Genomic DNA, 12,940 nt, shown 5'->3' with positions numbered 1-12,940 from the left:
GACCTGAACAAAGGCTTGAGACTCCAATTACCTGCATCTCTCTGAACCCCAGTTCCCTCATCTGCCCAATGATGATGTGAATAGTGTCTGTCTCATAGAATTGTGTGAGGATCCAATAAATTCCTATTTGTAAGGTACTTACAAAAACTAAAAAGTTACATACACAAATATGATACAATTCTTACCTATTGGGGACAGGGGTCAGGGGGGGCAGGAGAAAAACAAGGCTTTTCTGCTCCTGTAAAAATTGAGTCTCAGAAACCCACGTGGGCCGTTCGACTCTGTCCTCAAGCCCTCTAGGGTCGCTATGAGTTGGAATCAACTCAGTGACAGTGAGTATCATTTTTTAATTATTCTTTTAAAAAAAGTGCACTGAATTTCAAAGAAACCAAAATGGTTTCTAAATCATTCCTTCTTATTTTGCTTATGGTGGGCAGGGGGGAGGGGCGGGGGAGGGTCTTCTGTTTTTTAATCAGATGCCGAAGCAGGTGGTGTGTATCCTTTTATTGAGCTACCTGAGATGAGACATGAGGCGGGTTCGGTCGTGGGTGCCTTCGCCTGTGAAGGCAGCCAACAGCTGGGCACACACCGTGAGCCCCTCGGGTGAAGGAAACATTGCGGAGGCTGCTGCAGAGCCGCTCACCAGCCACAGGCCCCGCCTGTCTGACCCGAGGCTGGGCCATGGCAGGCAGGCAATTTGGTCTGACGGGACATCCTGGCGGGGGCCAACCTAAGACCAGGGCAGGTACCCACCTGGAGATGAACCACTGAAAAGTTCAGGAAGCTTTAAAGAGAGAGGGGAAACATGGGGTGCAATGAAGCAAAAAAGAAAAGTCACCCACCACCGTGGCCACAGGCTGTGGGAACAATCAAGCCCCCCCACCTTGTTGCAAAACAAGTCACCCCTGGCAAGTAGAGAGCCGCTCAGGAGGCCTGGGAACAGTTTCCTCTGCTTGATACCTGTCCTTAAGAGCTTCATGGAGCGGGGGGGACCTCAGGTCCTCCTCTGACCGAGCCTCTCCTAAGAGGCTTTCAAGTGGCTCAGAGGTTTTACGTGGCTTGCCCTCAGTGTCAGCCGGGAAGGGTACTGCACCTGGAAACCCATGGGCCAGTGGATGAGGTAGAGGTCCAGGTAATCCAATTTCAAGGCCTTGAGACTCTTCTGGCATGCTGTTTTCACCAAAGACTTCTTGTGGTAGGTACACCAGAGCTACAGAGGAAGAGGAGAGAGAACACACCATCACAGACGGTCACACCGCCAGCGCGGGCGGGTCCGCTGCCTGGCCACACAAATCCTTTGATGTGAAAACCATCCCAAAAAGAAATGACAGTAAATATGACAGGATCTGAGAGGAGCTATTTGATGCGAGAGAGCGCCGGCTGCAGCTGTGGCTTCGCTGGGATCAACATAAACAGAGAAACAAAAAGCCTGCAGGCCCAGGGGACCTATGGAGAACTCGGAAGAAGGGCTATGCTGTGCTCTGTACTTACCACTGACATAGACCCTTTCTCAAAGGGTGTCAGCTACGGACGCATCAGATTCACACAGGCTAAACTAGGCCAATACGTTCCTATCCATTCACTGCCACACCACACCCTCACTGTTTAGATTAAGAGTTTTACTGAGACACCACCTACCCTGTACGGTACACCACCCCCGCGTTTTCCCACACTCCCCGAGCAAGCAGTGAGACCATCACAATCAACTGCAGAACAGAAATCAATTTCCTCCCCGGAAAAGACACTACACACCCGGGAGCAGTCATTCCTGGGCCCTGCGGCTGCTGGGGCCACCACTGCATTGGCTCTGTTGCCTGGCAACCTGGGCGCTCTTTTTTAATCTTTTTAATCATTTTATTTTATCACATTCCATACATCCATCCATTGTGTCGAGCACATTTGTACATTTATCGCCCTCATCATTCTCAAAACTTTTGCTTTCTACTTGAGTCCTTGCTATCAGCTCCTCATTTTTTCCTGTCCCTCCCCGCTCTCCTTCTTCATGAACCCTTGATAATTTATAAATTATTATTTTGTCATATCTTATACTGACCGACTTCTCCCTTCACCCACTTTTCTGTTGTCCATCCCCCAGGAAGGAGGTTATATGTAGATCCTTGTAATCGGTTTCCCCCTTTCTACCCCACCCTCTCTCCACCCTCCAGGTATCGTCACTCTCACCACTGGTCCTAAAGGGATCATCTGTCCTGGATTCCCTGTGTTTCCAGTTCCTATCTGTACCAGTGTATATCCTCTGGTCTAGTCAGATTTGTAAGGTAGAATTGGGATCATGATAGTGGGGGGAGGGGAAGTATTTAAGAACTAGAGGAAAGTAATATGTTTCATTGTTGCTACACTGCACCCTGACTGGCTCGTCTCCTCCTCGAGACCCTTCTGTAAGGGGATGTCCAATTGCCTACAGATGGGGCTTGGATCCCCACTCCACATGCCCCCTTATTCACAATGATACCATTTTTGTTCTTTGATGCCTGATACTTGATCCCATCGACACCTGGTGATTGCACAGACTGATGTGCTTCTTCCATGTGGGTTTTGTTGCTTCTCAGCTAGATGGCTGCTTGTTTACCTTCAAGCCTTTAAGACCCCAGATGCTGTATCTTTTGGTAGCCAGACACCATCAGCTTTCTTCAACACACTTGCTTATGCACCCATTTGTCTTCAGTGAGCATCTCTTTTAAGGAGAAAACAATTGTACTTTGGTTTTCCCCTTCATTTGTTTTCCCCATGATGTTACCGTTAATTCTGCCCAAACCCACTGCCATCTCGTCGAATCTGACTCGGAGTGAGCAAGTAGGACAGAGTAAAACTGTACATCCATGTGTGAGCAGCCTGCCTCCTCTTCCTCCAGCAGAGAGGCTGGATAGGGCCAGAGCCCTAGCTTTCACTTGGCAGTGCAATGCTTAACCTCCTGCACCACCAGGGCTCCTTTCTAAGTGTGACTGTGAGTGAAAGAATAAAACTGACTACATTTAATTAAAGCAGCAACAACAAAAACAACATATTAATAGATATCAAGAATAGATTGTTGTTCTTAGGAGCTGTCAAGTCAATCCCAACCCAATATGACAAAGTCGAATTGCCCCAGACAATTTCCTAGGTTGTAAGCTTTAAAGAAGCAAAGAATATAACACAGCAGATTAACAACAACAAACATAAACACCGAAACAGGAATTAAGACCTGGTACAATGTAACAATAGTTTTTCTAGGTAGTGAGTTGCCCACAGGATTTACTTTGCTTAATTTCATTTCTAACAAATTTCCCAAACTTTTAAGAATAATAAACATACTTCCATTTATGACTATAATCCACCCGGAAGCAAGCCGTTCACGTATTAGGAGGTATTGTGGCTTTCAAATATGGCGTTGACAGAGACCATTCCATGTGTGAACACACCTGTCTTGGGAGAGGTGAATGCTCCTTAGAAGCCATGAAGGCAAGATTGCGTCTCACTGGCTCTCTCATGAGGAGGGAAGGACGTCACGTGTGGTAGAGGGCTGGGGAAAGAGAGGAAGCCCTCGATGAGATGGGTGGCGATAGAAGCTTCAACAACAGGCTCAAACATAGGAACAAAGGTGAGGACGCCGCCGGCCTGGGCGGTGTCTTGTTCTGTTGTGCGCGGGGTCTCTCTGAGCCAGCACCAACTCCACAGGCCTTAAAGACAACAATGGATTGAACTGTGCCTCCCCGGATTCTGCGATGGGACACTAACCCCTATACTTACTGGGCACAGAGACCAGTGGAGGGTGGGTCCCAGGCCTCGTCATTTCTGTTATTTAAAAAAATGATTAAATACAAGAAGTACACCAACGGGCAGGGGAGGCAGTGGGTGGGTGTTTGATGCCAACTGAAGATCACCAAGGCAAGAGGTCCATCAAATGTGCAGAGACGAAGATAAGGGCCTGCCCCAGAGCCTCCCCACAGCAGGCACCCTGGATGCAGACTTCTAGCCTCCTAGCCTGGGAGAAAGTGAATTTCTGTCCTTTACAGTCACCCACTCCTGGTACTGCTGTAACAGCAATACTAAGTAACCGAACTTGGGGCTTAGCCTTAGAAACCCACCTCCCTATCTTGAGTCATTAGGGGCATTTTTAGTTCTTAAACCTGTCTGCCCGGCCGAGCACATCTGTCTGCCCCCTTCCCAGCCCTCTGCTCTGCCCCTACACGGTCATGATGAACTTTCCAAAGTAATTGCTGTAAAAGAGAGCAGAAACGCCGGCAACATTCAATCGTGGAACTGGGGGATTGGAAACCCCAGGGGATTATTCTAGAGACTAACAAGTCCAAAGCACCATTGTGCCAGTGATGTAGCGGTGACCCCGGCTTGTCGAGGCCTCTCAGCTCGAGCTGAACATGACTCCTGATCTCAGGGTTTTAATATCAGCACCCAGAGCAAAGCAGTCCCTTAATTCTCTGCCATCTTCATCGTGCCGCCTCCTCACTCTGCCTCTCTCCCCACCCTTGTCCAGGCCCGTGCCCTCTCCCACCTAAACTGTCATTAATCTCTGCCTCTTGTCCTCTCAAGTCTCAAAGTCACCCTTCTTTTCAGCTGCAACAATAGCCTACAGCTAACATAAGCCTCACTTATATATGCAAGGGGTACTCCAAAATGAACAATGTGACGTGAGGGGGGTAGTGCATTTGAAGCTCCTTCCACCAGGTCAGGCCATTAATCTATTGAAAGGTTCTGTTAGGTAGTTCAGCTTAGGGACTGGGGCATCCATTACGCATACTCAGAGGTCCAAGCTACCGACCAAGGAGTGGTACACTGCGCATGCTCAGAGGTTCAGGCTTCTGACCTGGAAGGGGAGGTACATCTGGGTGGGTGCTGCACCTGGACTGGCCCACCTAGGCCAGGTAAATTCGATTCAGCCAATGGGGTCAACCAGGGTCATCCACCACGCCTCCCCGCAGAATAATTTAAAAAGGCAGGAGCCCGAAGTTTGACTTTCAAAGCAGCTTCTAGGGAGGCTGCATAGGGTGAGGGGCCCTGCAGGTACCTGTGTAAACCTGGTACTTCTAACTCATAAAACTCATTTGGTTCACAAACCAGGCTTTGGTGTGAATCCCTTCTAGTGAGGAGCCAAGGACTGGGGTATATCTCTCCCCTGAGAGATCTAACAGTTTTGAAAAGATTGCGTAACAGTGTGTGACAAAAAACGCCTGATTTACCCTTCAGGCTGATGGGGAGATAGTCATAAAGGTCAGTGGACAGACTTGGAATTATGTACGTGTGGGATACAAAAGACTGTCCCCCAGCTTTGTCTCTCCCAAAGGTATGCCAAACATTAGGGGTTGTTTACCAGCACATGGTGGGAGGTCAGATGCTTAGAGGTATTCTCCTGGACCACATTCAGACATCAGTCTGGTCCACTGTAGGTGGGGCTCACACGTACTGATAAGTATAGTAATTAGCTCCATGTAGAACCAGAGAACAGGTCAAACCTGCTCAGGAACATCCAAAGTTAGGCTGCCATCCTGAATCTAGGATCCGCCCATCTTGTCACATGTGTGCCCCGAGTCCCTCCCCTTCCTATTGCCTGTATACCCCTAGATCATCCCCCTCCCCTTACTGTATTACCTATAGTACAACCCTTCCTGTGATGTATGTCTTTACCTGTAATTAGTGGGCTTGCACACCCCCCAAAGATATGTAAGTCTTACTTAGTAATAAAGAGCTCTCTCCCCCTGGCATCACTCCCCTGTCCTCTCTTCCCTTGTCCTCCTTCCCCTCCCCCTCTCTCCTGCCCTCTCATCTTCCATCCCCACATGAACCACCAAGCAGGGCTGAGGTGAGCATGCTACCATGAAATGTGTCTGACTCCATTATTTCAATCTCTTCTATCTCTCTTATTCTCTATGACTTTACTATAATATTTACTTAGTATCGCTGTACAATTGTGCCTACCAGACCCATGATGACTTGTTAGGGGCTTTTTTTTTGTTGCTATTTTTGTTTTGTTTTTTGCTCTTAAGTTTTTATTCAATCTTTTGTTTTCTTTTTGTTTTGTCTCCTATTGTTGTTTTGCCTATCAAATTAAGATAGATATGGGAAGCAAGCCCGAAGAGAAAACAAATGGGACTATGGTTCTGGAGGGACCAGGTAGGGAAGGGAAGAGGCCGGGGGAGGGCATAAGGAGCAGTGAGCAAACAATGCCATAAACAGGGGACAACTAGCGAATTAAAACCAACAATGAGGATGTAGAGATCTCAGTGGTGTTGGAGCAACAGAAATCTAGCTTAGAGGAATTACTAAGGGGCAGGAGGGCGAGCGTGATGGTGAGACAGGATGAAGGTAAAAGGAAACAGAGGAAAGATCTAGCAAGCAAAGCATGTATATATATGTTTATACAGACATAAACATACATGTGCACTTATGTAACTATGTTACATAAAAATAGAGGTATTGGCCTATGTACATATATGGCTATACATTTGAGGAAATGGACAGACTTTGGGCCTCTGTTTAAGCCCTCCCTCAATGCAAAAACACTTGTTTTAACAACCTGGCATTCTGTGATGCTCACCCTCCCAACACAATCGCTAAAGACAAAATGGGTACACAAGCAAAATATCATTGTGTGCTCACCTCCCCGGTATGATCACTGAAGACAAATGGGTGCATAAGCAAATGTGGTAAAGAAAGTTGATGGTACCTGGCTATCAAAAGATATAGCGGTTGGGGTTTTAAAGGTTTGAAGGTAAAAAAGTGGCCATCTGGCTCAGAAGCAACAAAGCCCACATGGAAGAAGCACACCAGCCTGTGTGATCACGAGGTGTCAACAGAATCAGGTAACAGGCACCAGAAGACACCCCCCAACATATACACACAAAACCATATTGTTGAGAATGAGGGGAGTCAGAGCAAACACCTAAAGCCCATCTGTAGACATAGGACATTCCCTCACAGAAGGGTCACAAGGAAGAGATGAGTCAATCAGGGTGCAGTCATAGCACCAATGAAATGCACAAAATTCCTCTGGTTCCCTGAGGCTTCCTCACCCCCACCCCCACTATCATGACCCCAGTCTTGCCTTTCACTGTGGGCTGTACCAGAGCATGTACACAGGTACAGATAAGAGCTCACAACACATAAAGTCCAGGTCAGATAAACCCCCTCAGGAACAGAAATGGGAGTAGCAATACCAGGAAGCTAGAGGGACAGTGGAAGTGGGAAGCAATTGCAATGATGGATGCATAATTCTTCCCTCCTCCCCCCACCGCCAGGGGGATGAACAACAGAAACATGGGTGAAGGGAGACAGTGGTCGATGTAAGATATGAAAACAATAATAATTTATCAACGGGTCACAAGGGTGGGAGGAGAGGAGGGAGGATAAAAGAGGAACTGATACCAAGGGCTCAAATAGAAAGTAAATGTCTAGAAAATGATGGTGGCAACATATGGACAAATATCCTTGATATAACTGATGTAGAGCAGTGGGTCTCAACCTTCCTAATGCCACAACCCTTTAATACGGTTCCTCATGTTGTGGTGACTCTCCCAACCATAAAATTATTTTTGTTGCTACTTCATAACTATAATTTTGCTACTGTTATGAATTGGGTGACCCCTGTGAAAGGGTCGTTCAACCCCCAAAGGGGTCGCGACCCACAGGTTTAGAACTGCTGATGTATAGAATGTTATAAGAGCTGTAAGAGCCCCCAATAAAGTTATTTTTTAAAGGCCTGATTTGTGGCAGACAGGGGACTGGTTTTCCTACCATGACAATGCACCTGCTCGTGCAGCCATCTCAGTGTGCTACTTTTTGTAAAAAAAACAAACAAACAGCATGCCTCTCTTGCCCCACACACCTTACTCACCTGACCTCACTCTAAGCAACTTTTTTTGATTTCTGAAAATGAAGAGGGACATGAAAGGACAGTGATTTGAAAAAAAGAAAGGACAGTGGTTTGATGACGTAAGAGGTGGAAAAAAAATCGAGGGAGGTGCTGTCAACCATCCAAACAGATGAGTTTGAAAAATATTTCCAAGGATGGAAGCGCAGTGAAGAAAGCTGATGGTACCCAGCTATCAAAAGATAAGAGTGTCTGGGATCTTAAAGGCTTGAAGGCCATCTAGCTCAGAAGCAACAAAGACCACATGGAAGAACACTAGTCTGTGTGATCACGAGGTATCGAAGGGATCAGGGATCAGGCATCATCAGAACAAAAAAAATTATATCATTGTGACTAAGGGGGAGTGTGCAGTGGAGACCCAGGGCCCATCGAAGGCAACTGGACATCCCCATATGGAAGGGTCTCGAGAGAAGATAAGCCAGTCAGGGTGCAGTGTAGCAATGATGAAACATACAACTTTCCAACTTTCTTCTAGTTCCTAAATGCTTCCTCCTCCCCCCGCTATCATGATCCAAATTCTGTCTTACAAATCTGACTAGACCAGAGGATGTACACTGGTACAGCTAGGAACTGGAAACACAGGGAATCCAGGACAGATGATCCCTTCAGGACCAGTGGTGAGAGTGACGATACCTGGAGGGTGGAGAGAGGGTGGGGTAGAAAGGGGGAAACCAATTACAAGGATCTACATATAACCTCCTTCCTGAGGGATGGACAACAGAAAAGTGGGTGAAGGGAGAAGTCGGTCAGTATAAGATATGACAAAATAATAATTTATAAATTATCGTGGGTTCATGAAGAAGGGGGGAGCAGGGAGGAAGGGTTAAAAATGAGGAGCTGATGTCAGGGGCCTACATGGAGAGCAAATGTTATGAGAATGATGAGGGCAATGAATGTACAAATGTGCTTTACACAATTGATATATGCATGGATTATGATAAGAGTTGTATGAGCCCCTAATATAATGATTTTTTTAAAAAGAATGGAAGCGCAGATTTGACCAATGTATTATGGATAATGGAAAGTATATTGAAGGTGATAAGGTTGTTTTGTAAAAAAATGAAATACATAGCTTTAAAAAAAAACCTCCGGGTTTTAGGGGGGGTTTAGGAGGGTACTCCTTGTAAGCTCCCAGCTTTCAAGCATCAATGGTTCTCCTTTGTCTATAGAAAGAAAGTAGAAGTTCTTTAAAGTGGAATACCAAGATTTTCACAATCTGGCCCCTCTCCAGACTTCGCCAACCTACCAGTTTTTGCTCCAGAAATTCTATGCTTATTAGAGATCCCCGTACCACCTCTGCTTGTAAGTCTACCCCCAACACTCTCATCTAGGCCCACTCCCAGAGTTTCTTACTCGGCATATCCGGGGTAGAACTGGTAATCTACATTTCCTGAGTGGCCTGAGTGTGGGAATCACCAGGTAAACTGAGTTCCCAAGGTCAAGGGCTCTGTCTTATTCGTCACTGTAACCTCAGTGCCCATCACTCAATACATTCTGTTTTATCAGTGAATTATTAATTGGGAGGTGTGTGTGTGTCTCTGTGCACTCCAATCAATGTGGCCAATTAAATGATATGAAAAAAAGAAACTAAATGATATGGAGGAAAGAAGCATGTGCAGTAAGGGGTACAGCCTCCTGTTAGTTCTGCTTCGGGTATAGAACAAAGAGACGAGGAAGCAAGGACGTCCCTCACATCCTCCTCCTGCTCGCTGGTGGTACGAGCAGCCTCCATTCTTCCCCCTTGAGGGGTCCTACCTTGCTGACGATAAACAGGTCTTCCCGCTTCACCGCGCCCTCCTTGACCTTATCCTTGATCCCTGCTCCCACCTCGGTCTCATTGTGGTAGAAGTACGCACAGTCAAAGTGCCGGTACCCCACGTCTATTGCCACCTTCACCGCCTCCGTCACTTCTCCGGGAGCAGCCTGCAAAATAAACCGCTCGAAGTCAGTCACCCATATTCATGGGAACCCAAAGTCCTCCCCTTTCCACTCTAGAAAACAGAAGCAAATGATACATAAAAAGGAAGTCGCTGGAAAAAAATTTAAGAAAAAATAAATCAAGTCATTGAGTGGGTACCACTCTCAAGCAATCCTGAAATCAGGAAACCAGGTAGAATGCAGCCTGTAGATAACCTGGTTCCAACGTCTATGTGGGGCAAGTGCCGATAGGTAAGTTCAGTGCCAGAAAGTGTTGAACTAAGTGCCGTTCCTCCTGAACACAGGAATCGATTAATGTAGAATGAATAGATACACGGTAAGTAAAACAAGTGGAATGCATGATAAGTAAGATAATAGCGAACTATGTCACCAAACCAAAAACCAAATTCACTGCTGTCGAGTCAACGCCAACTCTTTCTAAGGGCGTAGTGAGCCTCGTCTTTCCACAGTGTACAGTATGTAAAAACATACCACACCCAAAGCTGAGTTTATCTGAGGTGTGCAAGGGTAGTTGATATTAGTAAGTCCATACACATAATTCATCCCATAAGCACATGAAATGAGAGACAGCAAAAGACTGTCTCAACCGATGTTTGGTAAGATTCAACGCCCATCCATTCATGATTTTAAAACCTAAATCAATTAGAAATAAAAGGGAACAGCTCTTGAACCTGATTGAGACTATCCAGTATCAAACCATAGACTAAATATCAGCATAAAATTTAAGAATATCATAAATATTCCCTTTAAAATCAGGTGCAAAAGAATAATATCCATGTAGTGAAGCAAAGCCATTTGAGGCCTAAAACTCAGTGCCAGGGAGTCGCTTTTGACTCATAGCTATCCTACAACTGGAGAGAACTGCCCCAGGGGGTTTCTGAGGATGTAAATCTTTACAAGGATGCTGGTAGTTTTGAACTGATGGCCTTTCAGTTAGTAGCCCAAGGAGAAATCCACTATGCCAGTGGGACTCTTATTTGTGGGTTGGAAGAAAGGAAAAAAGAAAAATGAAACTAACATGATTTAGAAAACTTGAAAGAAATCTATAGAAATGTTATTTAGCATTATTAGAAATAACAGTACCATTTAACAAAGTGGCTACAAAGGTGCACGCTGCCAGAGGTGTTACGTTGCTATTGTTTTTACTGTACCAACACCAAAAACTAAAAAATGTACTCTCCCGCCTCATCGGTTGCAGTGGTTACGCTCCATTGAGTCACCACTGAACTCAGCACACACTGAACCACTGCCCCTGGAGAACCACTCCCCTATGGGGAGCACACAGCTCGGCCCTGTCCTGTGCGTCAGGATAGCGGTGAGGGTGAGGGGCCCTGGGAGAAGCAGCATTCACGTCCTCCGGGTGAAGGAGGGTTTTATGGCGCAGCAGTAAGAGGCACAATACATAAAAAGCAGAAATAAAGGAAGCAGGTAAAGTCAAAATCGTTGAAGTCCAGCAAGCGTCATCTAAGTGACTGCCAAATGCACGTTCTTGGCTACATGCTGGGAACCAAAATCGACAGAACTACAGCTTTGGCCTCGAAAATGGATAAGCTGGTAGAAGACATCATTTAAATGGCATTTTTATGAGCAGCGATTGGGTGTTCTCATTCCAGCTCACCAAATAACCTACTCTGACATTTCTCAAAGGGAGCATATTTTGATCAAGGGCTGTTAGAAACACCAAATCACTGACGGGGATTAAGTTCAGAGCAGAGAAGGTTCCAAAGTGCTCCCACTGCTTCCAGGTTGTTGTTGCTTAGTAATAAAGGTAAAGTTCTAAAGTGTCTTTCTTTTTGAAAAGCGGGCGATTTCAGAGTCATGTGTCCCCCGTCTTCAGCTCGTTCTGCTGTGTAATCTAGTTGTCAACTTGTCGGCCCTTACACAATGGTTTTCCTTTGTGGGCCCTGTTCTTTCATTGATGATTAATTAAGACTTGGCCACTGAGTTGAACTGCCTCCAAAAAGATGTGTCGATTTGGAGGGGCCATGATTTTCAGTGCGATGTGATGTGGCAGTTACGTAATGCCGTCATCACCCAACCATGATGCGATGTGGTGTGATCCGTCCTGACCTGATGCAACGGGATTCGAGTGGGAGTGGGAAGCCCCACCAACTCAGGTCACTTCCCTGCTGGCTGTAAGGGGGCTTCCCTGGGGTGTGAGCTGCATCACAGGAGAAGAGGGAGCAGAGGTCTCAGAACCACCAAAAAAGAAAAACCAGGACCTAGAACAACATCCTCTGAGGCCCAGTGTCCCCGCCCTGGCATCTCCCAGACCCCCAGGGGAAGACTGATACCAAGACACATACAGACAGATCTCCAAGGGCCACCAGGCCCACAGATGCTGCAGCAGATGTGGACCTTCCTCCATTCTGTTTGTTAAAGCCACTCCCTGGGGTGGTGCTGTTGGAGCAACACTTGATAACTATGAACAGCCCCCTAGGTGTGAACCACCGCTGTCAAATAACAGTAGCTGCAAGCCCCTTGTTCAAGATTTTTGATGAAGAGAGGCATATCTGTCATTACTTAAAAATGAAATCCTTTGGCTTTACAAAAGATTTAACTCGCATGATTTGGGGGCAGGCGAGAATTTTAAATCAGTAAACCATCAATCTCGGGCTTCCTCAGTTGGCAACCCAAAAACTAAAGCCAGGGTGGTTGGACCTCGCTTTCTGGTCCTTCCTGGGGCTCTGCTCCACGGACAGCTGGGCACTTCGAAACAAAAACTGGAACCCAGAACGTGGTACCCTCCATCAGTGGTGGCCTGGGCCCAGAAGGTAGCAGCCAGCTGGGGCCCCAGGAACTCCTGCCAAGGTTCGCGAGTCGGCCGGAGCGCAGGCGGCCAGGGCAAGCAAACGGCGCCCCGAAAAGCCTCGGGACTGGGATCGCGCCAAACAAGATAAATTCACCCAGCCTTGCCCAATGCACACGCTGCTCCTTTAAGCAGTGGGCACGCCACCCCCCACCGCGTTGCAGCCGTACCTTCCAGGTACCCAGTCCCAAGGCCGGTATCTTGCCCATGGCTCCCGCTCGCAGTCGCGGCCACAACTGCGGCGACTCCCCGCTGAGGCTGCGCGGGTCAGCCGGCGGACGGCGCTGATTGGCTGGCGGCGCCGCGCCAGGCCC

The 12,940-nt window shown here is 47.0% G+C and overlaps 1 protein-coding gene across 2 annotated transcripts in view; it reads right to left on the bottom strand.

Moving 5' to 3' along the window:
- Positions 1–12,872, bottom strand: part of AKR1E2 (aldo-keto reductase family 1 member E2) — a 28,467-nt gene extending 15,595 nt beyond the window's left edge. For both annotated transcript variants that reach the window (XM_075552292.1, XM_075552293.1), the window contains exons 1-3: positions 12,797–12,872; positions 9,635–9,802; positions 1,094–1,210 (exon numbers count right to left, since the gene is read on the bottom strand). In XM_075552292.1, the coding sequence (XP_075408407.1) occupies positions 1,094–1,210; positions 9,635–9,802; positions 12,797–12,835 (324 nt within the window). In that variant the 5' untranslated portion in view covers positions 12,836–12,872. The remainder of the gene's footprint in view (positions 1–1,093; positions 1,211–9,634; positions 9,803–12,796) is intronic.
- Positions 12,873–12,940: the final 68 nt, after the last annotated feature.

Source organism: Tenrec ecaudatus, chromosome 6, assembly GCF_050624435.1.
Source record: "Tenrec ecaudatus isolate mTenEca1 chromosome 6, mTenEca1.hap1, whole genome shotgun sequence".
Lineage (NCBI taxonomy): Eukaryota > Metazoa > Chordata > Mammalia > Afrosoricida > Tenrecidae > Tenrec > Tenrec ecaudatus.
This window is presented reverse-complemented; position numbering and strand designations above follow the sequence as displayed.